The sequence below is a fragment of the Trachemys scripta genome, chromosome 2 (assembly GCF_013100865.1).
Source record: "Trachemys scripta elegans isolate TJP31775 chromosome 2, CAS_Tse_1.0, whole genome shotgun sequence".
Taxonomy (NCBI): Eukaryota; Metazoa; Chordata; order Testudines; family Emydidae; genus Trachemys; species Trachemys scripta.
The window spans coordinates 130,115,182-130,143,144 of record NC_048299.1 but is presented as its reverse complement, the minus strand read 5'-3'; the positions used below and the strand labels follow the sequence as shown (position 1 = coordinate 130,143,144).

General features: G+C 45.0%; 1 protein-coding gene across 4 annotated transcripts in view; it reads right to left on the bottom strand.

Annotated features, from left to right (window-relative positions):
• The window catches only part of TRIO (trio Rho guanine nucleotide exchange factor), a 418,347-nt gene that overhangs the window by 230,849 nt on the left and 159,535 nt on the right, over window positions 1-27,963 (bottom strand). For all 4 annotated transcript variants that reach the window (XR_004644600.1, XM_034761550.1, XM_034761548.1 and 1 more), the window contains exons 7-9: window positions 22,445-22,636; window positions 15,284-15,415; window positions 4,157-4,387 (exon numbers count right to left, since the gene is read on the bottom strand). Coding sequence is in view for 3 of the 4 variants with exons in the window: in XM_034761550.1 (XP_034617441.1) it covers window positions 4,157-4,387; window positions 15,284-15,415; window positions 22,445-22,636 (555 nt within the window). In the remaining variant the exon portion in view is untranslated. The remainder of the gene's footprint in view (window positions 1-4,156; window positions 4,388-15,283; window positions 15,416-22,444; window positions 22,637-27,963) is intronic.

The following is a 27,963-nucleotide window of genomic DNA, read 5'->3' as shown; positions in this document are numbered from 1 at the left end:
TGAAGACATCGCGGAGCCATGGGGAAGTGGCCCAGGGAATTAGAGAAGCCGTGCAATATAGTTAAAGGGACACAGCAGATGTCTGCTACCTACAGGGTCCCAGGGCTGGGACCCAGAGTAGTGGGCAGGCCTGGGTCCCCCCATTAGCCACTGAGGGAAAGTGGCCAGGACATTGAGGCACCCCAGAGTGGGAACTGAACTACAGTGGCCCAGCTGGAGAGCTGTAGCCAGGAAGCCCAGGAGGGCGAAGACATTGTCTCCAGGGAGGGAGCCCTGCGCTATCCCAGAGCAGGGCCAATCTGAGAGAGAGAGAGAGTGTGCAAGCACATGCACTTGGCCAAGAGGACGCTCATGAGAGGTGAGTGTACCCCGTTACAGTCCCGCCTATCGAATATGAAGACAGTATGAACCAAGTGGCTGCTTTACAGATTTCCTCATATAAGGCGTTGTATTTTTTTGTCCATGGAGCTACAACAGCTGTGAGCTCTGACAGTGAAAGATGGAGTTATGCTTTTTGACTTGCACGCTTCTCATACACAATACCTCGGCCACCTGGAAATGGTGGATTTGGAAGCCTGTTTTCCCTTTGACGTCAGATAATAAAGCACAAAGCGTCTGTCTTTCTGACAAATGCTGTGCAGTGAATGTATATTTTGAAGAGCTCTGCAGACATCCAAATTATGCCATAATTTCTCTTTGGGGTGAGATGGAGCTGGACAGAAGGATGCAAGAACAATTTCATGAGCTCTATGGAGCCTGAAGTTAATCTTTAGTTTGAAGGCAGGGATGGTTCAAAGTACTTCAGCTTTATGTAAGATGCAGTACTGTGGTTCCAGGAACCAAGCGCCCAACTCAGACTCTCTGCAAACAGACATGATTGCTGCCAAAACAATCACTTTAATGGTTACAAAGTAATGAGACATCTTTACAAGTGGTTAAATTGGAGGGCCTGTAACAGCACTGGGAACCAGGTAATATCCCAGAAGAGCACTTCAGGAGGATGTAGAAGAGATGCTGCTCTCATAAGAAAAAAATTGGCTATCTGGGTAAGATGAAATCCACCACTTGCCTGATTCCTTAAGGATGCTTGACAAAGCAGCAACTTGATCTTGGAGCGTCTGTACTGCCAGGGCTAGCCAAAGTCCATCTTGAATAAACTCAAGAACTGTGGTAATGATGCAAATGCAGGGACGAGACTGAGTACGAATGGGAGAGCCTCAGCCAGGCCATTGGACGGTTTGAATTTGTAGATTTGTTTATGGAAGCTAAAACTGTGGATACTATCTCTTTGAATAACCTTTTCGGCTTAAGAGGCTCTGTTCAAGAACCACGTAGCTAGGCTAGACTGTCTGGATTCTGATGCATGCGTGGACCCATGTAATATCATATCCCTTGTGGATGGAAAGCAGATAGGAAATCTTTGCATCATGTCAAAGAGGCCAGAGAATAAAGGCATCATTGGCCAGAATGGGTATATCGGAATTACCAGTGCTGCTTGTCTCCTGAATTCCTTTTGGCCATCTTTACTACAAGACATCTGCTGCCTTGGCTTTGTGATCCCATCAGAAAAAGAAGAACCTGAAACCTTGTGATGAAGGTGGTAGGCAAACCCATCGACTGTTGGGAAACCAAAATCCTTTACCAGGAGACTGAATACCTGTGGATGCAGTTACCATTCTGGATGATCCAATTTTGCCTGCTGAGCTAGTTGGCCATAACATTCAATTTTCCCTTTGATGTGAAGGGAGGGAGAAGACTGCAAATTGTTCTCTGCCCAAGTTGACAACAAGGTGAATTTCTTTTTTGCAGCACTGTAGACCTTGCTCCCCTTTGTCTATAGACAAATGACACGACTGAGGTGTCGTCTATCATGATCAGCACGAGGAAAGTCCCAGTATGGGAGCAAAGCTGTGAGACCACATTGCAATGCCCTGAGTTCTTGTCAGTTTATGCTGTGCGTGCTCTCTTGTTTCAGATCCTTTGGATAGTCCTTGATTCCATGTAAGCACACCATCCCTCTAGGCGGGCATCTGTGGTGATAACTGTCCTGACCCATTCTCCTATTGGAAAACCCGACTTCAATCTGCTTGGATTTGTCCACCATCTGAGTGACCTGAGAATCCTCCCGGGGAGAAAGACCTTTTCTGAGGAGTAGATGAGAGATACTTGGAAGAAGGATAAGAGGACACTCCAGTGGCCTCATGTGAGCAATAGCCCACTAAGAATAGCCACATGGGAGACCACTGATCCCAGAAGAGAAAGGAGTGTAGCAATGGGTAGTCCCCATTGAAAGGTTGACTATTTTGAAAAGATTTCTCAGCTTCTCCTGTTTTTCATGCAATAAGTCAGTGGCCCTCAACCTTTCCAGACTACTGTACCCCTGTCAGGAGTCTGATTTGTCTTGTGCCCCCACCCCCCAAGCTTCACCTCACTTAAAGACTTCTTGCTTACAAAAATCAGGCATACAAAATATAAAAGTATCACAGCACACCATTACTGAAAAATTGCTTACATTCCCATTTTTACCATATAATTCTAAAATAAATCAAATGAAATGTAAATACATTGAAATGTAAGTACTTAGTATATAGAGCACTATAAAATCATTTTCTGTATGAAATTTTAGTTTGTACTGACTTTGATAGTACTTTTTGTGTAGGTAGCCTGATATTAAAACTAGGCAAATATCTAGATGAGTGATGTTCCCCCTGAAAGATCTCTGTGTACTCCCAGAGATACAAGTACCCCTGGTTGAGAACCACTGCAGTAAGGAACATTGTAGAATTTTGAAGAAGATGGGGGACACACTGAGACTGAGTTAACAGACTCAAATCACAAAACCGTGCTTCGCAGCAACCTTATCACTTGGGTATTGCCATCTATGACTGACTCAGGACAGAAGTCACCCAGGAGAGGGTAGACAGAGCAGCTCTCAGATAGCACTACATGCACGTTTTGTAAGCTTTTGCAGTGCTGATCCTAAACCAAAGGCCAAGGACAGGTATTTGTAGTGTTGTGTACTTAGAGGAAACAGCCTATTGAATCAGGATACAGAGACAGGCAGACTTCCCAGTGACTCTCTTCCCAGAAGAAAGGCAGAGGCAGACCAAATCTGGCAGTTTCTCAGAGGTGGAGCCACGTCTCCCTTGCCCGTCTAACAGGACTGGCTGGCCTCCAAGGCTGCACAGAAGCAGAAATCCCAATGTCTAGGATCTATGGACCTCATTCTGAATAAGAAAGGAGCTGATAGAAGTTGTAGTCTCCTGCTTAGCAAATCCATCATAGTACTGTCTAAATCAGGCACAGCTGATAGCACATTTACTTTTGGATTGACAGTCAATTCTAGGGCACTGTTTAATTGTTGAACAAAAAAACAAGCTACTGTCTTGGTGGTCTAAGCACAGCTGAGCGTTAGGAGGTCCTCAACTGCAAGCTAGGATCCACCAGCTACAAACGTGGCCTTGGTTAAGTCACAACCTCTTCAGTTCAATTTCCTGATCCATAAGATGGGAGATAGATTACACTTATGTTCACAGGGGTATCTCTCTAATGTGCTTTGAGCATTTTAGCACTACATAAGTTTCAAGTATCCTGATCAATTATTGTAAGTGGTAACCTGTAGGTGAGTCATTAAACTGGAGTGACTTTTGCTTCTCACAGATGGCTATCCAGGGGAAAGTTAAAGATGTCCTCTATTTTTCAAAATAGACAGAGAAACTTTGTGTTCTCATCAGTGTTCTACTTCTCAAAAAAACCCTGACTCATTCCCTAAGATGTATGTAAGCTATGCATCTCAACTTCCATGCTTCCTCACGGTATCACTGCTCGACCACTACCAATAATTCAATGCTGTCATTACTGTAAGCTGAAACGTTCTACATGACATAAAAAACCAGCACAAATAAATAACGAATAGAGGGTTGCTAGATACTACAGATTTGTAGCTGTGGGATTCTGCCAACAGTATGCTTTATACCAGAAAATTTATTTCCATCTACCTTTTCATTTTCTTCTAGATTGAGTCTCTGCCTATGACTGGTAACATTGGGCTTGGATTTTCTAATTTATACCGGAATTGCTTGTTTTTAATTATTTTCTCATCTTTGTTAATAGTGTATTTGGTCACAAACACTAACATCAGGAGACTGGAACTAACCTGTTGGACATCCTGTTGAAAAACACAGAGCTGAAGCCGTTGGTGCAGGCGGACCTTCCGATGCTGCCAAATGTTCTCCAGTTGTCGCTGGTGGTGCAGTACTTCATGGATGACATCCAGGACATGATGCACTGCCTTGGAGTAGTTAGCAGAAGCTGTTAATGAGTCAGAGCTTCCAGGAGTCAAAGGTCGCTGAAGTTTGTCAAGTAACGACTTCCCATCTTGGCTCACCTGACCGGCAAGAAGGATGAAGAATTAAGTTTCTGTTCGAAAGCTCATTAATGAACAACGCAAACTACAAAATTATACAGAACAGATTAATTAAAGACATAGCAGCTAGCACTCTCCACCTCTCTAATCCCAGAACGGGAACACACTGCTGTTACAACAGATAATGCAGAGAAAACTTACATATATGATGTCCACTGTATGCATTAAGTTATGTTCTGAAACAGTAACCTACCAATAAAACTAATCTTCCTAGTGACTTGTCAATAAGAGTCAAAGTGATGTGAGTTAAGAACAAAGTTGGTTTTAACTGAATTCGGTTGATTTCGCATGCTTAAGTCAAAGTTTGCTATTACTTGTGACTTAAAATTAGAATAAGATGTTATCAGAGCCGGAGTGCTTCTATGAAGCATAATGTTGAGAAATACATGACAAATCTTGCTACATTTTAACCTGTAGTACGGATATCAGAGTATGAGGTTAATTCTATTAGTTTTATCTTGATTCTACCCAACCATTAAAGTGCAAAATAATTTCAAAAGAACACAGCAACTTATTTGGTTTAGTCTCACTAGTTGAAGAAAAAGCAGCAATGATCAAATAAAGAGGTGAGGTTACTTTTAATTAATGTTGAATATTCATTGTTTTAGTCCTTAAGAAATTAATTTTCAAGATTAATTCCAATTAAGATGCTGTCATTTGTAGGAAGAATTTGGTGCAGTGCTCTGACAGCCCACAACTGTACTATTGTGAAAAGAACACCTTCCAATTGTGAAGTAAGAAAAAAAGATCTCTCGTTCAATAAGAATCAGACTTTAGAGACAGTTAAGACCTAATATCTCAAATCCAACCCAATCTAGAGATACTACAGGGTTCTTCCCTATTGTGTATTTTCTAATATTCCACAGCCTTGCAGAGTTTCAGAGGTTCTCTCTTTTCCCAGTAATTAAACAGGGCAGCATTTTATCTTTATTCCCACATACACGCCTTACCTATTTGAGTGGTTATGTTTAAACACAAAATATTGTAATATGGCCAAAAAAAGTACATTGGAAAATATGAATATCCTACAAAGTAAAGTAGGATAGAAAATACACATCTATATATGTAGCAAAAATTGGTAGTTCAGTAGATGACTTTTCCTTCTTAATCAGTAACTCAATTAATGACCCAGAACAATGTTAGAGACTGGGTTTTTTCTTGCAGGTATGTCAAGAAAGTAAGGCCCGGATCTTTTTTTTTTTTTTTAAAGTAGAGTGTCCACAAGAAACTTTCCATAAAATTAGGATGTTAGCCCCTGTGTTCTGACTTAATTTATTATTCTGGTAACCATAGACCTATGAACTTTTTTCCTTGTAAAGTAACAAGGGAAAGTATTCTTCACATCCTGTCCTGGACTATTCTGCATAGTTACTGTGAGGTGATAAATAATTAATATGTTCCACCTTATTCATAGATTCCAGAGCCAAAAGGGACCACTGATCATCTAGTCTTACATCCTGAATAACACAGGCCAAAGAACTTCCCCAAAATAATTCATCAGGTAGATCTTTTACAAAAGCATACAATCATGATTTTAAAAGTGTCAGTGAGAGAGAATCCACCAGGACCTTTGATAAATTGTTCCAGTGGCTAATTATTCTCATTGTTAAAAATGTATGCCTTCCTTATTTCCACTCTGAATTTCTCTAGCTTCAGTTTCCAGCCATTGTATCGTGTTATACCTCTCTCTGCTAGACTGAAGAAACTATTTTTAAATATTGTTCCCCACATAGATATTTACAGACCGATCAAGTCACTCCCTTAACCTCCTTTCTGTTATGCTAGACTAAAGGAGTTCAATTTATTTGTCACTAGAAGGCATGTTCTCTAATCCTTTCATCATTCTTGTAGCTTTTCTCTGAACCCTTGGGCCTGGTCTACACTAGGAGGTTATGTCGAATTTAGCAGCGTTAATTCGAATTAACCCTGCACCTGTCCACACAACGAAGCTATTTAGTTCGACATAGAGGTCTCTTTAAATCGATTTCTGTACTCCTCCCCGACGAGGGGAGTACCGCTATATTCGACATGGCCATGTCGAATTAGGGTTAGTGTGGACAGAATTCGACGCTAATAGCTCCCGGAGCTATCCCACAGTGCACCACTCTGTTGACACTCTGGACAGCAGTCCGAGCTCGGATGCTCTGACCAGACACACAGGAAACGCCTTGGGAAAATTTGAATTCCTTTTCCTGTCTGGCCAGTTTGAATCTCATTTCCTGTTTGGACATCGTGGCGAGCTCAGCAGCACTGGCAACGATGCAGAGCTCTCCAGCACAAGTGACCATGCAATCGCAGAATAGAAAGACGGCCCCAGCATGGACTGATCGGGAAGTCTTGGATCTGATCGCTGTGTGGGGCGATGAGTCCGTGCCTTCGGAGCTGCGATCGAAAAGACGGAATGCGAAGATCTACGAGACGATCTCAAAAGCCATGACGGAAAGAGGATACAGCCGGGATGCAACGCAGTGCCGCGTGAAAATCAAGGAGCTGAGACAAGCGTATCAGAAGACCAAAGAGTCAAACGGACGCTCCGGATCCCAGCCCCAGACATGCCGTTTCTATGAGGCACTGCATTCCATTCTAGGTGCGGCCGCCACCACTACCCCACCACTGTCGGTGGACTCTGACGATGGGGAATTGTCGACGGCCGCTTCCTCGGAGCTGTTCGCGGACTGGGAAGATGAGGAAGGAGATGAGGAGGATGAGGCAGTTGACAGCGCTTTCAACGCTGATTTCCCCAACAGCCAGGATCTCTTCATCACCCTCACGGAGATCCCCTACCAACCCTCCCAAGGCGGTAACCCGGACCATGAAGCAGAGGAAGGATCAGTAGGTAAGTGTTTTAAATATTTATTTTGAATAGAATAGGCATGATATGTTAGCAATGGGTTTTAATGATTAGTTTGCCCTAGGCGCTTAACTTTTTAGTCCTTGCCAGTGCAGCTACTGGAAAAGTCTGTTAACATGTCTGGGGATAAAGCAGAAATCCTCCTGGGACATCTCCACGAAGCTTTCCCGGAGGTAATGTGAAAGTTTTTGCATCAGGTTCCTGGGGAGAGCGGCCTTATTGCCTCCTCCACGGTAGAAAACTTTTCCGTGCCAGGCTAGCAGCAGGTACTCCAGTATCATTGCCTGGCAAAGCATGGCGGCATACGGCCCTGGTGTTTGCTGGCATTCACGCAGCATGTGGTCTTTCTCTGTCTCTGTAATCCTCACCAGAGTGATATCACTCATGGTGACCTGCTTTGAATTAGGGGAATTTTAGTATGGGGACTGATGGCCTGTTCTTTAAATAACTGTAACCGGCAGTTTACAGCCACGCGGTGGGGGCGGGGAGGCGAACCATTCATGCTGAGTGTTTCGCCGGCAGCATGCAGGGATCTTTCCCGGGGACAGCGAAGACGGGGGTGGGACGGGGGCAGAGTTCATGCCAGCCGGATCGCTGGCAGCATGCAGGGATCTTTCCCGGGGACAGCCGCGAGGCAGGTGGGACAGGAGCAGAGTTCATGCTGGCCGGATCGCCGGCAGCAGGAACTGGCCAACGCTAGGAGCATTGCTTGGAACGTGAAAGGAGGGCACTGCTGTAAATTAAGCTTTAAGCAGCCAAAAGTCTATGGCTTACCATGGCTGCCTGCTAGCCGAATTCCGTTGTCCGGCCCCGCTTGTGTGATCTGTACAGCAAGACCCCAGGCACTCAATGTGAAGACAGAAAATTCGACCTTGTACTGAGTGCACATGTGATAGGTGCTGTGCATGGTCTTGTTCACAGAGAAAGACTATATTCATTGTTTGCAAAAATGTATCTTTTTGAGGAATTCATTCCCTTTTTCCCATCCCACAGCTGCGAGTGTCTCCCGAGCTACCCCGGCATCCCCCTCCCAGAGGCTGGCGCAGATCAGGCGGCGAAAGAAAAGGACACGGGACGAGATGTTCTCAAAACTTATGGTCTGTTCCCGAGCCGAGGCGGCACAGCAGACCCAGTGGAGGGAGAACATATTGCAATACCAGCTATCACACAGCGAACGGGAGGACAGGTGGCGGCAGGAAGACCAGCAGGCGACTCAAATGCTGCTTGGACTAATGAGGGAGAAAACGGACACGCTCCGGCGCCTTGTAGATGTTCTGCAGGACCGGAGGCAGGAGGACAGAGCCCCACTGCATTCTGTCGCTAACCGCCCTCCCCCGCCACAAAGTCCAATCCCCCCTCACCCAAAGTCCCAAGAAGGAGGGGCGGCAGGGCCGTGAAAACAGTCACTCCACCCCTGCAGACTGCTCAAGTAACAGAAGGCTCTCATTCCCAAAGATTTGATACGTCCTTTCCTTCCCTCCAAATGCACCTCACCCAAGCCCCAGTCCCAGTTTCATCCCCTAACTGTGTAGTTCCTAATAAAAAATAAGTTTCTGTTAATTACTGTTTCCGTCATGTTCTTTTAGAGGACAACGTGTTTGAAGGGGGCGAAGGGGGTTGGTAATTGGAGAGGACAGTCACCTTTACCAGGGTACAGACACGGGGGCAGGTTCAGCACAAGGTCACACACACATTGCAGTCACTAGGCACCCTGGTCAGTCTGGGAGGTGGTTTTCATGTTCGGGGGGGGGGGGGGGGGGGCATGTAAGTTTGTGGTGGGGGAGGGCGGTTACAGATCTTAGGCAACGGTCCTTAGTCTGGATGTCAGAGCCACGCAGCAGAGGATCTGTAACCGCCCTCCTCCGCCACAAAGTCACATAGCCCCACCACACAGAGTCCCGAAAAGGAGGGGTGGCAGGTTCCGATGAAACAACCAGTCCACCACTGCGGACCCTCTAGGAGCAGGCGCCTGTCATTCCTAGAGTTTAGAAGCGTCCTTTCCAACACTACACCCGCTCCCCACCACAGTCTGCGTCCCAGTTTCAACCCTTTACTGCGAAATCCTTAATAAAGAAAACGGTGTTAATGAACAAAGTTTCATTTATTTTATTTTTAAAGGTGTGTTGGAAGGGGGGGGGAAGGGGGTTGGTAACTGGAGAGGATAGTTAACATTAACTGGGTAAAGAAACGGGGGCAGGTTCAGCTTCTGTTTAAAAAAACGTAATAGTCACAGGTTACCCTGGTCACTCTGGAACCTAGCTTTCAAAGCTTCCCGGATGCACAGCGCGTCCCACTGGGCTCTTCTAATCGCCCAGGTGTCTGGTTGGGCATAATCAGCAGCCAGGCAATTTGCCTCAACCTCCCACCCCGCCATAAACGTCTCCCCCTTGGTCTCACAGAGATTGTGGAGCACACAGCAAGCTGCAATAACAATGGGGATATTGGTTTCACTGAGATCAGAGCGAGTCAGTAAGCTTCTCCATCTCCCCTTCAGACATCCAAAAGCACACTCCACCACCATTCTGCACTTGCTCAGCCGGTAGTTGAAGAGTTCTTTTTCACTGTCCAGGGCGCCTGTATAGAGCTTCATGAGCCAGGACATTAGCGGGTAGGCTGGGTCCCCCGAGGATCACTATAGGCATCTCCACATCCCCAACAGTTACTTTGTGGTCCAGGAAGTAAATACATTCCTGCAGCCGTCTAAACAGACCAGAGTTCCTGAAAACGCGAGCGTCATGAATCTTGAACGGCCATCCGACGTTGATGTTGGTAAAAACGTCCCCTATGGTCCACCAGTGCTTGCAGCACCATTGAAAAGTAGCCCTTTTGGTTAATGTACTGGCTGGCCTGGTGGTCCGGTCCCAGGATAGGGATGTGAGTTCCATCTATAGCCCCACCGCAGTTTGGGAATCCCATCGCGGCGAAGCCATTTATGATCACCTGCACGTTTCCCAGGGTCACTACCTTTGAGAACAGTAGCTCAACGATTGCGTTGGCTACTTGCATCACAGCAACCCACATGGTAGATTTGCCCACTCCAAACTGATTCGCGACTGACCGGTAGCTGTCTGGCATTGCAAGCTTCCAGAGGGCTATGGCCACTCGCTTCTGGACAGTCAGGGCTGCTTGCATCCAGGTGTCCTTGCACTTCAGGGCAGGGGACAGTAACTCACAAAGTTCCAGGAAAGTTCCCTTACGCATCCGAAAGTTTCGCAGCCACTGTGATTCATCCCAGACCTGCAGCACTATGCGGTCCCACCAGTCCATGCTTGTTTTCTGGGCCCAGAATCGCCGTTCCACAGCACCAACATGACCCATTGTCACCATGATGTCCACGGCGCGGGGTCCCGGGCTTTGCGAGAGGTCTATGCCCCTCTCAGACTTAATGTCCTCACCGCGCTGCTGTAGCCTCCTCGCCCGATTTCTCAGCATCTGCCTCCGAAAAAGGTGGATGATAAGGCGCGAGGTGTTGACAACGGCCATAACTGCAGCGCTGATCGCAGCGGGCTCCATGCTCGCAGTGCTGTGGCGTCCGTACTGTCAATCACCAGAAAAGTGCGCGAACTGATTGCCCGCCGGCGCTTTCACGGAGGGAGGGTGGGAGTGAGGGTTGAATGACGACAGTTACCCAAAACCACCCTTGACACATTTTTTGTCCCAGCAGGCATTGGGGGCTTGACCCAGAATTCCAATGGGCAGCGGGGACTGCGGGAACTGTGGGATAGCTACCCACAGTGCACCGCTTCCAATGTCGACGCTTGCCCCGTTAGTGTGGACTCACAAAGTCGAATTACTGTCCTTAGTGTGGATATACATGTTCGACTTTGTAATATCGGTTCCACAAATTCGCTTTAAGTAAAATTGAACTACTCTCGTAGTGTAGACATACCCTTGGAAATTTATCAACATCCTTCTTGAATTGCGGGCACCAGAACTGGACACAGCAGTGGTCACACCACCGCCAATTACAGCGGTCAAATAACTTCTTGCTTTTACTCAAGATTCCCATTTATGCATCCCAGGATCGCATTAGCTCTTTTGGCAACAAGATCACACCAGGAGCTCACGTTCAGCTGATTATCCACTACAATTCCCCACTGCTTCCCAGGAAAGAGTTCCCCATCCTGTAAGTATGACCTACATCGGGGTGGGCAAACTTTTTGGCCCAAGGGCCACATCAGGGTAACGAAACCGTATGGAGGGCCGGGTAGGGAAGGCTGTGCCTCCCCAAACAGCCTGGCTCCCGGCCCCTATCTGCCCCTTCCCACTTCCTGCCCCCCTCAAAACTCCCAACCCATCCAACCCCCCCTGCTCCTTGTCCCCTGATCATCCCCTCCCAGGATCCCCCACCCCTAACTGCCCCCCCGGGACCCCACCCCCTATCCAACCCGCTCCCTGTCCCCCGAGTGCCCCGACCCCTATCCACACCGCTGCCCCCTGACAGGCCCCCCAAGACTCCCATGCCTATCCAACCCCCCTGTTCCCCATCCCCTGACCACCCCAACCCCAAACCTCTGCCCCATCCAACACTCCCCACCCCCTTACCATGCTGCTCAGAACAGCAGGAGCTCGCAGCCCACCACGCTGCCCGGTAGGAGCAGCATGCCAGAGCGCTGGTGCAGCATGGCGAGCTGAGGCTGCAGGGGAGGGAGAACAGCAGGGGAGGGTCCAGGGGCTAGCCTCCCCGGCCAGGAACTCAAAGGCCGGGCAGGACAGTCCCACGGGACAGATGTGGCCCATGAGCCATAGTTTGCCCACCGCTGGCCTATATTCTTTGTTCCTAGATATGTACATTTTATATTTAGCCATATTAAAATGTATACGGTTTGCTTGATCCCAGTTTACAATCATTCTGAATCAGTGGTCTGGCCTCTTCATTATTTACACTTCCCTCAATTTGTACATCAACTGCAAAATTGATCAGTGATGACTGTTTCCTTCCAGGTCATTGATAAAAACGTTAAACAGGACTGCACAAAGAACCAATTCCTGCGGAACCCCACTGGAAACACCTGGTTTGATGATGATTCTCCATTTACAATCACATGTTGAGACCATCAGTTAGCCAGTTTTTAATCCATTGTATGCATGCCACGTTAATTTTATAAGATTCTAGTTTTAGCAATAGCTACATTTCAGTGATTGGGCATACAATGATCCAAACGTATTGCCAATATCTGAGTTTATGTTCATTAGACACTGTGGGATTCTTCCTACTAACAGATACTGTAATTTGTATCTCAAATTTGCAAAGTACAATCAAGGCTTAGAAGGAAGTTTAGTTTTGAAGTTGGTTACAAAGTAGGGGAAATGTACATCTATTTGTCAACACATTATAAGTGTAATACTTAAAAAAATGGTCAATCACAAATGCTGGAATTAATATGATATTTCCCCCTCTTCCCATAATTCATTCATCCTAAAGTGACTGAAGTATATGCTATAATCCAGTTATTTTATTGTTTTTTTAAAAGGTAAATTAACAGATTATCATTTAGTACACTAAGTCTGTGTCTACACTATGCACCTTACAGTGGCCCAGTTGTGTCGCTACAGCAGTGCCACTGAAAGGTACGCAGTGTAGCTGCTCTTTACAATAAAACCACCTCCAATCAGGGGCGGTAGCTTTGTCAGCGGGAAAGCATCTCCCACCAACAAAGTACTGTCCACACAGGCGCTTTCATCGGTAAAACTTTGGTCGGTCATGGGTGTGGTATTTTTCACACCCCGACCGACAAAAGTGCAGTGTAGACATAACCTAAAACTCAAGGCTCTCACATACACATACATTACCCATTAACAACTACTGGATTGGCATCTGTGTTAAAGGAGGGTAAAGCTGAACTCTTTCTGTTGAGTAACAAGCTCTTGATGGTACCATGGCATTGCCACATTGATCATGTGTGAACATTCTGCATCCAGGTATTGGTTCTGCATTCCAGGTACTGTCAGTTCTTCATCACATTGAGGCGGGAATTGCTGTTGTGATGAAGTCTCGCCTCATTTATTTCAAGGGATTCTGTAAAGGTACCTAGCTGTACTCAAGTTGCAAACATAGGATTTCAACTTCCGGTCTCAGGCAAAAATTCCACATATTCTGCCTGAGTAAAGTCTTGCCTACAAAGAATATATAGTCTTATTCATTTTTCCTACTCATCACCATCAGGTACTATAGCACCAAAAGACTAAAATGACAGACTATTCAATTTTGCCACTGCTTTGGTTAGCAAGGAATAAGCTGTTCAAGTGAAGTTTCATTTACTGCAATGTTTCATAATTAACTCAAGAAGAAAAACTAATTTTGTTTTCCTTCAAGACTTTATTGCTCTTTACATGTATGAATATCATTTCACAATTCGCCCTGTTGCCTTATCCTCCACCATAAAGTGCTTTCATTTGAGTTAGCAGGAATACTGAGTCTAGCGTTTCACTCTTTTTCTTTTCCTTTTTTTTTTTCTTTTTAAAACGAGGATCCACTGGATGACTGAAAGAGCTTGAAGGAATGGGGTTTTTAAAATTTCAAAGGAAGTTTCTTTTCTTGGGAGGCCAGGTGTTAAAAACTAAAGAAACTAAGTCTTAAACACACTAAAACTTCCATCAAATGCTCAGGTTTGTCGTAAGTAACAATCTCAACCATTCTCCTTTCCTCCAAGGAGTCTTTCAGCACAAAACAGGGAAATCAAGGTATGTTTTACACAAAGAAAGAGAACTTGTGAACCCCGTTCAATTCAGCCAAGTCCAAAGGGAAGTATCGGATATAAATAAAAGAATCTTGGCCCCACATTTAAAATGAGACAATCATTAATATCACATAATTAACTTGTAATTACTTTTCATCTTATGTTGCTTAATTTCTGCATTTCATTCAGACAGTAAAACTAAACCATTACCAGCATTAGGCAGAGTTTTGTAGCGTTTGAGTTCTACACTAAATGAGAATTTTTGTTCTTGAAAGTAGTATTTTTAAAAAATTCCTTTTATCATCAGTACCCTCAATTCATTCACTTTTGTAACACCTCACCCAAGCTCCTTCAAAAAAGTTCTCCAGAAGCACATAATACACATTGACACTAAAGGAGATGGAGTGAGAAAGACTGAACAGAAAAATGGTTAATACAGGACATTTTAGTTATAAAGGGAAGCCAAATCCCATTTGAGTTCCTGCCCCTTTGGGACCCTGAAATATTTAAAGCACACCAGAAACACTTCATGATGGATGTTATTTTTTTGTGCTGTATTGGTGTTCTGTCAGCATTTTTCAAAATAAATTGTTTCCTAGAGTTGGTAACTCAGCTGTAAATACATTCTCTAGCTTAGAAGTGCAACCTTGTGGTTGTAAATCTGAAAGCCAGAATTTTATGACTTTTTGAAAACTAACAGTGATGTTGAACATGTTAAAATATTATAAATCCTGAATGTGTGTGTACACTGGCTAGTTTTAGATCCTTTTTTACTGCTGGCAGAAAAAGGTATCTGATTTTAATTTGCCAAACGAATAATGCAATCCTTACTCCAATCCACTTTATCTTTTTGCAATAAATAGAAAGTTTTAAAAACACTTATTTAAGTGCTGACTCCTAATTCAGTGCTTTTCCAAAGGAATTTCACATTTGCTGTGCACTTAAAAACATATTTTAATGACAGTATCATAATACATCTGAACATCTTTTAATGGCATTAAGTAATACACAATGGAAAAAATCCACCACTTTATACATTGCCAGGCAGCCTGCAGGGAAAGCATTATGGTATCCCAGTTAGACAGTTTAAAGTTCTTCCCACAAGAGCAAAAGCCAGAAACCAAGTCGGAGTTTGAAAAATAGACCAGCAAAAGCCAGAATTCAAAGTTAAGACTAACACTCTGCCCTTCTGTGTAATACTTCAAGGCATAGTGCCAAACCTAGCAGATACTTTTCTGGCTTTTGTCAGTTGGTGATGTAACCATAATTTTATTTAAACATACTGTAAATAAGTCAGCAGCCTAATGGAATAAATAAACTGCCTACCTCTGAGTAAGCCAGACTGATATGCTCATATATTCCTTGATGATGATGAATGGCATCTTCTAAATCTTGTAGTTCAGAAGGAAGTTCTACCTCACCACAGGCCTTACACCATGAATCCACGTTGTTCATGTACTAGGAATTGAAAAACCACATTGTGTCATTCCCAGATGTACATATGGTAAGACACTATCAGTAAGTAAAACTCATTACAGACATTCATACATAGGTGTGCGCAAAACTATTTGGGGTGTGGAGGACCTTTAAAAGAAGTGTTATTTGATGAAAACCATCTAATGTAAGTGAATATGTGAGTTCACAAGTCAAATAGTTTCCATAATACAACCAACAGTCTTTAAACAATCTGATTGAGTCCATGTTCTTAGTACTACAGCATGCTCGGGAGCGCTACACATGAACACAGCAACCTTCGAAGTGAACTCAACTGCTAACTACACTTCTCATTTCTGGAGCTTACTTTCACTCACACCGTTTCTTGATTTTTCAGCTAACCAAAAAAGATAAAAGCACGAAACGCATGCCACATCACATACACCAAAGGCAACTAAACCTATTATGCCAGTGGTTTTTAATCTGTGATCCGCGGACTCTGTCTAAGATTTCCAAAGGGGTCTGCACTGCCATTTGAAATTTTTTTAGGGTTCTGCAAATGAAAAGACAGTTACCTTTTCTGTAACTGGTGTTCTTTGAGATGTGTTGCTCATGTCCATTTCACAATAGGTGTGCGTGCTCGCCACTTGCACTGGTGCCGGAAGTTTTTCCCCTAGCAGTACCCGTAGGGGGGAGCACCCCCCACAACCCCTGGAGTGGCACCACTATGGTGCGGTATAAGGGCAGCCGCGCGCTCCCCCCACCCTCAGTTCCTTCTTGCCAGATAACTCTGACATTGGGGAAGGAAGGCGGAATGCGGAATGGACATGAGCAACACATCTCGAAGAACACCAGTTATGGAAAAAGTAATTGTCTTTTCTTCTTTGAGTGATTGCTCATGTGCATTCCACAATAGGTGATTCCAAGCGATATCTGTTGGAGGTGGGTAGGAGTTCACAGACTCTCGGGATAGAGTACAGCCCTGCCGAAATCACACCCTTGCCCAGGCCCATCCTGGAGCAGAACCAAGGGCACCGGCAGTTCTGTCTGGTCACGACTTGTGTTGGCTATGTATGCGCACGCTGTCATGTGACCTAGGAGTTGGAGGCACGCCCTGGCAATTATCACAGGAAACCTCGTGATCACCTGGATGAGCTCCCTCAAGGTTTCGAACCTGTCTGGCAGGAGGGAAGCTCTGGCCGACGTCACATCGAGAATCACGCCAATGAACTCTATATGTTGAATCAGTACCAACGTGGATCTGGTATTGTTTACCAGCAGCCCCAGCGTGGTACATGTGGACAGGAGGAGTGATGTGTGTTCCTGTACCTGTGATCTGGAGCCACCTTTGAGCAGCCAGTCATCGAGATAGGGGAAGATCTGCACCTCACCCCCACCCCGACGCCTGAGGTAGGCCGCCACCACAGACATACACTTTGTGAAGACTCTGGGTGCCATCGAGAGGCCAAATGGGAGGATGGTGAACTGATAGTGTTCCTATCCTACCGTGAAGCGGAGGAAACGCCTGTGGCCCTCGAATATGTGAACGTGGAAGTATGGATCTTGGAGATTGAGGGCGGCGTTCCAGTCTCCAGAGAGGGGACGATGTAGGCCAGGGAGCCCATGCAGAACTTGAGTTTTACCATGTACTGGTTTAGGCCTTGCAGGTCCAGGATGGGCCTGAGGCCCCCTTTGGCCTTCGGGATAAGGAAATAGCGGGAGTAGTACCCTTTGTATCTGAACTCTGCAGGCAATACCTCCACCGCTCCTAGATGAAGGAGCCGCCTCACCTCCTGCTCGAGTAGGGTCTCCTGAGAGGGATCCCTGAAGAGGGACAGGAAGGGAGGATGGGTAGGTGGTGTAGAGAGTAACTGGAGAATATAGCCCCGGGAAATGGTGTTGAGGACCCAACGGTCCGAGGTCAGTCGCGACCACTCCGGGAGAAAAGAACATAGACAGTTGAAGAATGGTAGGTTGGGCAGATCCTTGGTGCAGACTGGTAAGTCATCCCCGGGCGTCCCATCAAAAATGGCGCTTACCCGCCTGCTTGGCCGTAGAGGGATCAGGCTGGGATGCAGGCCGAGACTGCCACTGTGGGCGTTTCTTATAGTCCCAAGATTTTTTATAAGGAGGGTCATATCTGGAGTGGGTGGCCTGGTTGGGTGCCTCCTGAGCTTGAACTTGGTCCTGGCTGGGGCCGGGACATAGAGACCAAGAGTCTTTAAGGTTGTGCGAGAGTCCTTGAGAACGTGTAATTTCAAGTCTGTTTGCCCAGCGAACAGGGCCTTGTCATCGAAGGGGAGTTCCTGCGGGAGCTCTGTGCCTCGCTGGACAACCTGGAGAAGAGGAGCCACAACACCCTCCTCATGGACACTGCCCAAGCCTGCCTGAAGGGCTGCTCTAGCGGCAGCTGTGCCCTCCTCCACCAGGGCCTTATACTCCTTCCTATCATGCTCCCGGAGGGAGTCCATGAACTTTGGCATTAAGCCCCATAAATGTTAAAGTCGTATCTGCCCAGCAGGGTTTGGTGGTTTGCCACCCTCAGTTGGAAGCTCAAGGAAGAATAAAGCTTTCTACCAAACAAGTCTAGTCTCCTTGAGTCCTTATTCTTAGGGGTGGGAGCGAGTTGGCCCTGATGCTCCTTGTGGTTGACCGCCTCAACCACTAGGGAGTTGGGGGCAAGGTGGATATATAGATATCTGTGCTCCTTGGTGGGCACGAAATACTTCCGCTCTGCCCTCTTAGATATGGGGGGCAGGGAAGACGGGGTCTGCCACAGGGCATTGGAGTCTTCATCACCCCTTCGTGGAGAGGGAGGGTCAACCTGGCTGGCGCTGTGTCCGAGAGGACATCAAAGAGGTAGTCCAAAGGCTCCTCCACCTCTTCAGCCTGTAGACTGAGGCTCGAAGCCACCCTTTTCAAGACCTCTTGGTGGGCTTTTGTGTCTTCCTGGGGAACAGGAGGAGGCGGCGCTGTGATTACCTTATCAGGGGAGGGTGAGAATGGGGGCGCGGTGCTCTGCATCCCCATCGGTGCCGCAGAACCCAGCGCTTGGTCCCCTTCTGAGCGCGGGGCTGGGGAAGAGCGCTCCACTGACCCCTTCCTGGAGGGCTGAGAGAGGGAGGCCAATGGTCTTTCTGAGGCCCCGGCCACTGAGCAAGCCACCACCACGGGCTGCATCAGCGCCCATGGGGTCCATTGGTACCCAGGTGCTGTCCAGGGAGCCTGGTGCCACTGCACTTGCTGTGGCATCGTCAGAGTGGGCTGCCCCGCCAGACATGCCCGGTCCACCGACTGTCGGCTCCGAGGGGAGGCCAGGCTAGCATACGAACAGCCGCTATCCCGGGATGGAGACAAGTAACGGCTTCATGAATGGTGCCAGGCTCGAGACCTTGAGTTCAGTGTAGAGGAGCGGGAGTACTGTCTGTAACAGCTGCTCTGCGAACGGCTCAGTCGGATGGATCCGCGATGGCCGGTTGCCAGCGATCTACGCTTGGGGCTGCGGAAGCGGTGCCATGCTGGGGACCTCGACCGGGACGGAGAGCGTGAGTGGCATCGACATTGGTATCGTGAGGGGCTATGGTGGCTTCTTGGAGTTGGTGACCTCTGGTGCTGTCTATCCCAGACCAAGCGTGGCACGCTCTGATCTCAAGGCCTGCGCTCCCTCGATGCAAAGCGGTGCCTGGATTCTCTGCTGCTTGGCACCCAGCCAATCTGGTGGGGGTCAACGGGGACCGGTGCGGGCTGTGAGTGGGGCGGTCACTTGCAGAGAACGGCATCAGGAACCTTCCCTTGACCATGAGCGGTACCACCCGGGTGGCGACTGTGGCAGTCCGAGCGCCAGCTTGCCTCTGGACCGGGGAGCCACTGGGGTCGATGCAGCCGGTACTGGGAGAGACATTACATCTTGAGCCGCCTGCAGGGCCTCCGGCATGGAGGGCACCAATATGTGGCCACTGGCATCCGGGAGGCTGGCTCAGAGTGGGCTGGGCTACTCCACTCAACTTGAGTCAGCGGCCGTGAGGTCGAAGGGATTGAGAGCTGCCCAATGTGGGTCTAGTCTCGCCCCCAGCCTTGCCCTGGTGCCTTGACAGAGAAGATCTCTTCTTCATCTTCTTATAGTGTCCCGTGGATAGGGAGCGGTGTCGGCTGGTGGAGAGCACCACTGGGTCACCGCGCACCGATGCCATGGTGCTCGATGCCGACTCGGAGCAGCATAGCAGTGTCGGGGTCAGGGCCGACTCCATCAATATTGCTCAGAGCCGTATGTCCCGCTCCTTCTTGATCCGAAGCTTAAATGTTCTGCAAATCTTGCAGCAGTCGCTAAGGTGGGTTTCCCCAAGAAAGCGTAAACAGCTAGCGTGCGGATCACTTACGGGCACAGGCCGTTTACAAGTGTCGCACAACTTAAAGCCCGGGGCATGCGCCAACCCGGGCACACTTCTCTACTCTATCTATATAACTTTCTCTCTTTTTTTTTTTTTTTTTTTTTTAAATTTAAACTACAGGTACTATCTAGGAACTAAATGACAGTCCAAACAGGGAAAGCTACAGCAGAAAGCTGGAGCACAGCAGTTCCGAAGCACCTTCACTGGCGGCAAGAAGGAACTGAGGGTGAGGGGAGCACGCAGCGCCCCTTATATTGCCCCATGGCGGCGCCACTCTAGGGGTCGCTAGGGGCGCTCCCCTACGGGTACTGCTAGGGGAAAAACTTCCAACACTGGTGCACGTGGCGAGCACGCACACTTATTGTGGAATGCACATGAGCAATCACTCGAAGAAGGAAAAAAGATTGAAACCCAATGTATTATGCTATCCACTACAACAGTGAGCATACAGGGGAGATGCAACTTAAACAAGAGGTATTCTTCTCAGTTAAATGTGCTGCATCTGGGAAGTAGATAAGCATATATGGAAGCACTAAAATAATTAAAGACCTAAAGCTATTTGCATGTAAACAGAAAGTCCTAAATGCAAATTACAGTTTAAAGGCAACCATTTGTAGTCTCTGGCTGTTGCAAACCATTCCTTTCTCACCCGGTTTCTTCCCACCTCAACTTTCATCCCCTATCGCTAATCAGATAGCTGATAAATCACAGCCAGTTTTCCTATGGAGAGAGTATTAGAATCCATTACAGCTAATTGTCAAATGAACACAGCAGAAGGAGCAATTAAAGAAACTAATTTAATTAATCCCAGCAGACTGCAAACCGTGTACTTTCCTTTAATTTATTTTACTTCTCTCTCACCAATTCACATTTCTGTACACTTTGTACTGAAGCACGTAGTAACTTCCCAAAATGGCTTGGACACGGTCAGTCACAGCTTGTCAGTTAACTGCCAGGTACAAAACAACCCTTCTGTGAACTGGAATACATTCCTAATTTCAGACACTGATGCGGTTCATTTTAAAAAAAAAAAAACCCACTCCACTTTGGTCAGGAGGCACACCAACATGTAATTATGTTTTTGCATATGGTGCTTTTCAAAGGTGTCAGACTGGCAACTGTAGCGATGCAAATCTTTAAGTTAGCCAGGGAACAAATACAGCACAGACACTGGTGAAGTCCCACACTGTCCCCATCAAATATCTCAAACTGACCTAGAATGACCACATCTATAGATGCATGAAAACAGTTTATTCTTTTTGACTCGCCCTTCTGTGGCCTCACTGTTGAGACTGCCAAAAAAGGTATCTCTTAGCAACAGCTGTACTTGTAATAAGGACACCTATTTACCATAAATGGACTAAGATCAGCTACTTGCTTCCCTAGACCAAAGCATCATCATTAGCATGCTGAAAGCACTGTAGGGTTGCCTGTCAATTAAAGGATTCACATTCTCAAACAATTTGGTTTTAAGAATCTAGCATCTCCTCTTAGTAAACATGCAAAAATCCACCTTAAAACAATTAGTAATTACACTGCTTCTTAAATTTTTGTGGCCAAATGATCTTATTCCCAAAAGGCTACTTAAATCAGTTATGAGCAAATGGCAATTTTTCTGGAACTCAGTTTGGCATGTCGCAAGAGAAAACTGAGGAATAGCTACAGGGACTATACTTAACACACTACTTCTTACCTATCTCAACAAGCCTAGTGCTCCCTATCAATAAAAACACCAGCAGCAGCTAACAAAACACACCAACAAGGAAACGGAATATTGACGGGAGACTCAACAGCATGCATTTGCCAACCAGGCTGCAACTAATTCCCTGAAGGGAAAAACATGCTCTAGTTATCAAGACAATTAACCTGGCAATGTGGAATATTTAGGCCTACTTCTTCCTGGGTCAGATTAATTCACATGGTTTATGACTGATATTTTAAGTTGTATGGGGGCCTAGAGCCAGGAACAGGGATATGTAATGCCAATGGAAGTTAAGTGTACTATTATGGGACACTGAGTAAATATCCCCCACCCAACTCCAAACCCAGATTAAAGAAAGACATTTAAATACTTTACTTCCCCTAATTTTCCAGTGAGTTAGGTTTATTACTCAATAGGTGTTTCCTGAAATGCTCCTTAAATATTGAACCATTCTGGGACTGATATTCACAAACACTATCATCATTCATTGTGTGAGGCAAAAAGCAAGGAATTACTGGCCAAATGACTGTTTGGGTAAAAAGACCTTTATATTCATACTAATTTTTTACTTTCTTCATCATCTCAAAAGCTTGCCCCAGGTTAAGCTCTATGTTCAAATCATTAAATTCCTACATCCTTTTGCTTTCTAATTTCTACACTGTATTGGTTTTCTAAGGAGCCTCGTGTATAGAACACAAGGAGCAGTGACTTAAAACCCAGGCAGTCTTGCGTCAGGGAGAACAAGCCTTTGTTTAAAAGTGATGATGAAGTTCCATACTACTGTAGAGCTGAACAGAGATCAAGTCTTCTACCTGTAGCCTTTGCTTTCTTTTAAGCCCCATCCAGAATGGAGCTAACTCACTTTCTGGATTTGTTTTTTAACCTGGTTTCATGGCCAAATCAGGTAATTTGGTTTATACTTTTAGCTTGTTAGCTTTCGTTGGCTGTGTCCCAATTACTGACCTGTTCTGTCTTCTGGTGGAAGATGGAGGACATATCCAGTAAGGTGCTTCGTTCATCCAAGGCTGCAGCAAATGCCTTCCACTCTTGCTCCAACTGACTAGCGATCTGTTTAATCTGCTGTGAAGCATAATGGCCAGACTCAACCAAACGATTTGCTACTGACATGATGCGGTTTATGTTTACATACACATTCTGTGGAGAAAGGATGACAAAGGCAGAATGTGGTTAGGAAATACAATTAATAACCTCACAAGATAGATCCATGAAAGAATCTGTAAAAAGTGCTAAGCAATGTTTACTGAATAACCTAGTTTTACATATACTAAAAGTACATATTTGGGGGTAGATCCTCCATTGGTGTAAAGAAGTCTTGCTCGGATGACAACAATGGAGATTCTCAGCTGTTGTAAATTTGTGTTTCTGACTCATAATGAATGACAATACTGTGGTCAAAGAAACACCTAGTACTTCACAAAGACCCTAATAAAAGCAAACAGACAAGCTTCATCTTACCTCACAGAGGGCTTGTATAGTAACTATTTCACTAATGGAGAAATGAAGGCATTCAAATAGTTAACTATTCGGAAATTATAAGTGACTGGTAATCACTTGTTTTAAACAGCATGTTCATGTTCCCAGATCACCATGACCTAGGGACCCTCTCTCCCCCCAAAATTTCGAGTTTTTACCTCCACTCATTGAGGCATTACAGACGTTCAAGGTCACAGAAAGTTACAGCAGCAGAAGTCCTCTTCAGTATTTGGCAATAATTGAACTGTTTTTGCACATACTTTCTGAAAAAAATTACTTCCCGACTTAACCACTGAACTCCAGCCAGAGGAGTAAAAGACTGGCTAACTTCCAAACAATTGAAAATGATACTCTAAAGCACTGGTTTTCAACCTGTGGTCCGCAGACCCCTGGGGGTCCACTGACTATGTCTAAGATTTCCAAAGGAGTCCGCACCTCCATTTGAAATTTTTAAGGGTCCACAAATGAAAAAAGGTTGAAAACCACTGCTCTGAAGTGTTAATGCCTGGGCAATCCTAGGCATCCATAGGCATCACTGCATTCATCTCACAATTATATTCTTATTCTGACCCTAAACACTCAACACCTAAACTCTGGGCAGACAAAAAGTAAGATCATGCAACTGAAGAAACCATATTTCAGTTTCTAGAAAATACCGGAAGCTGAAAATCTTTACCTAACCATCAAAGGATATTTGTTTTCACACAGTCACTCTTTTTTCTGGGCCAATCTGAGAAGCTACTATAAAGTTATCTGTAGCAAGTGCTCTTGGTTTACTTTTCTCCTCGCAACATTGAAAAATACTGGGACTACCTCATCAAATTTGGATGAAGATTTGGCACATGTGACAGAGAAGTTCCTTGGCAAAAGGTCCCCTTCTTTGCAAACAACTCTTACCTCAGACCTGACAAACTCACTACACCAGACATGTACGTTATCTACAGAAACTTATCGTAACATATCAATATTCTCTCTCCCCCCTCCCCCGTCAGCTGGCAAGGTAATGCAAGGTTCTCTTGTTTACCCTTGCCACATCCCAGAACATCCAATGGAAAACTATCAGAGACAACTACCAACGACAGAAACCACTTGGAGGTGAAAAGGAACATTATAGCAGGAGGAGATCACCCTGGCTATGAATAAAGACAAAAGATTATTTCAGTAAAACAGTGTGTAGGGAAAGACACCATATCCATTCACTGAGGAAACCCCTTAAGGAGTGACCGTTTGGATCTGGGTTTTTGTGAAACCAGCTAGGTTTGCAATGGACTGAACTTTGGGGGAAAGCCTACTTTATTATATAGGAAATTTAACTATTAGTAAGTATAGACCCAGGTTCACATTTTATAATTTTGTTTTGTACTGTAACCATTTGCTTTCATCACTTTCTCCCATTTCCAATTAAATCTTTGCCCTTTCTTAAATGAGCCTGCTTTTGCTTTATCATAAGTGCTTTCAAGTGCTGTGTGGTTTACAGAAGTGGAGGTTTAACATTAAACTGGTAAACTGGGGTACTTTGCATGCTAAGTATCTGGATTTTCTATGAGTAGCATGTGTCAGGGGCTGGATATCACAGGGGAACAATTCAAAAAGGACTCAGGGCTTGGACTGCACCTATTGTTAACCTGCAAGGTGAAGTAAGGGCTGGTATAGCCCAGAGGAGAGTGCTTGAGTGGCTAAAAAGCCCATGGTGTTACTGAGCTGACACCCAGCTACCCCAAAAAGTCTCCCTCTGATAAGAGGCAGGGGGTAATAAGGTGACTCTCAGTCCTAGGTGCCCCGAGAACCATTACACCTGTAGTAAAAACTACCTGAAGAAATCCCAGCAAGCACTAATACATACAGAGCAGAGTGAGGAGGAGAACTTTTTTAAAAGCACCAGGTTCTCTGTATTCTGCCCAGGTGAGTTCCACTTTCCAGCCTTCTGCACTTTTTGAAAATCATCACAGATCAGTGTGGAAAAAAGGTAGCACTCTCTAATACTCTGTGATTTGATACCTTTGCTAACTGAAATCACAATGCATCAGATCTGGAAATAAAGTACTTCCCACTAACTTTATAACAAACCAAAATCTAACCTGGCTTTGTCTCTTCCTTTTTGAAGCAGCAGTATATATGATTGGAGAAGCACAGGATAACTATCTGTTATCTGAACAATCTTATTGAAGTAAGTTCAATTTGATTATCCAGCATGTGTGGGCTATAGGATGAAAAGCCTGTTAAAAGGCCTGACAAGGGGGCTTGGCTGAGTAATGGAAAATTATGTTAAGTATCATGAAAACTGAAAATCCCTTCCCTTTCTCCATACTGAGAAACTGAAAAGAATGAAGGAAATATTCTACTACTATATGAAGTGTATATCTAACCTATATAACCCTCCACAATAAGAAGTCAGCTAGTCTTATGGCGTCAGCTGGGCTTGAAGGACTGAAATTTTTACCACCATAAATGTGAGTAATTACAGAAGCCAAAGCAATGATACAGGTAACCAAATCTAAGGCTTCCAGGGTGAATGGCTCATCTGTGGGTGTCAAAGAAATATTCCTTATCACTGTGTTTACACTACTTTGTTCTCTGAAGCTTTAGCATGAAAGGTACTATAAAATGTGCAAATGCACACTGCCAGAACACAAATGAACAGTAGTCTCACCCAGTACTTTATTTTTTCCCCATTACAGCACCCGCCACCATTTGAGACGTCTACTAAAGATTTAAATCTCAGTACCTAGAAGCTGGTTCCTGTGACAGAAAGCAGCAGCAATTCAGCTCAGAGAAAGAAGAATGACAAAAAGGAAGAACTGGAGGATGACAAACCCCTCAAATATTAACTGGCTACAATAGGAAGACTTAACCGAACCTTGGCTAGATAGAGGATAGATAGATAGAGAGGGACTGACAGGTGCATTCAGTGAAAGCATATGGTCAACTATCTTTATCACACCTATACGCAAAATAAAAATGTGATGCCCTTAGAGAACCAGCAGGTATTTCTTGAACTGAATCGAGTGCTGTCTTTTTCTACTGCTCCATTCAGGGATTTCTTCTTAGTTACCCCATTAGTTGATGGGTGGCATTAGCTGACTGCAAGTAAATAGGCAATAATTGTAGGCCAACGATCGTCAACAACTTTACTAAGAAATAATAATTGTTTAATCTGTCATTTTAAATGACAAATAATGCAATGAATCTGCAGCTTCTAAATGCTAATCAACTGTTTAGGAAGTGAGGGAGGAAAGAGGTACAATTTCGCAGTGTTTTTCAGATTATTCCACTGCATTGCAGAAGTATAAAACTAATGAATGCTATGGAGCAGCACAAAAGGGCAGCAAAAAAGCCAGCAACAAAAAAACAAGTCAATAATGTAATAAGGGCAGCAGTTTGTATAAAAATACATCTCATTTACAACCTTCTTTACTCAGAGCTCGCTTTAATAGACTGGCATTTGCTCTTTAAACTTCAAAATACCTGAGAGAGATTCTGCAAGGTCTGGAAATACCAGAATTTTTCTCCTCCAGGCTATATATAAAAAGTTATTGCTTAACATGGCAAAAGCCAGCAAATTCAGATAAACAAGCTAAGGCACAGGCCAGCTATAACAGCATGCGTCATCCTTTGGCATGCGGCTGATTTCAGGGAAGGCAAGTATACATGGGAAATACGGGTGACAGCCTGCCAGTTTACCTCAGCTTCTCTGTAGCACTTAATAGAAACAAACTGGCAAAAGCACTAAAGGTTTCATTTTAACCCACATATTCCCAAAGCCTTTTATAAAATGCTGCTTTAGCAAACAGATTCTGAAACAGGAACTGCTATTCTGCATATAGGGGGTGCACATTTGGTATGATATTTTTAAGGATGTCTCTTAGTGTATGTCACTAGGATTATTATCACTGCATCCTTACTTCTCTTTTGTGGTAAATTACTAATTATTCATCCAAGATGGCATTCAGAAGTTCCAATCAGGGATCAATGATCCACTGTACTAGGCACTGCCCAGGCAACTGAAAACTGGGCAATGTCAACAGTTTTATTGTCACTTGTTAGTAATTACTTAAGTTACCTGCAGTATCCAACCAGTATTCCCCGTTGTGTTACGGAAAAGAAAACTGGACTCTTTAGTCTAGAAATGCTTTACAAAAACCCCTCCCTGGGAAGCTATAATACAAAAAATAATGAAGTCTACAGAGACGCCTAGGTGTGTCTATCCCAATTATGCGTTAGCATTTAGCCTTTTGAAAAATCACAGCATGTCAAAGTGATCTGACAAAGACTGCTGTTTAAAACTAACAGTGCCGCTCTTGTTTGTTGGAGCTTCAAAGAATCTTACAGGAGTGTAAAATTCAAGATGTCGCTTATCAGTCTCAGGTGACAGGTTTGTAAATTAAAGAAATGTTAGAGAAGTAAAAAACTTCAGACTGAAAAGGTATCTTTAATAGGGAAAAAAAAATCATGGTGGTTTTCAGTTCTGAAACACTCTTTTACCTCATCTGACCTTCTTAATGTTTTCATTCATTCCAACCCCTGAGGTGGGATTTAAACAGATTTGTTTAGTACCTTCGCTCTGCTCAAAGTTAACTGTTGATCCACTAGAGTCTGTAATGCAGCCTCTGTGCTTTGGATTAAAGCTTCCAAAAATCCTTAAGGGCGCTTAGTTCTAGGACTCTCAGTTCACAAACAAAACTGACAGTGTTTGACTACTACAGATTTTAGTGATTCTGAAACAGGATAGTGTACACACACACACACACACACACACACACACACACATACACACGATAGATACCGTGCTTTGACAATAGGAATCCAGAATTCCTTAACTAAAATATATTTTAGCAGGTCATGGGTCAGTTGACTCCCAGGGCAAAGAGGATAAGCAAGTATAGCTTTTAGCATTGTTTATGGGGAAAACAAAACCTGAGTTTAAGGGCTGGTGTACACTTAAAAATTAGATTGACCTCGCCATGTGGCTACAGGGCTGTGAAAAATTT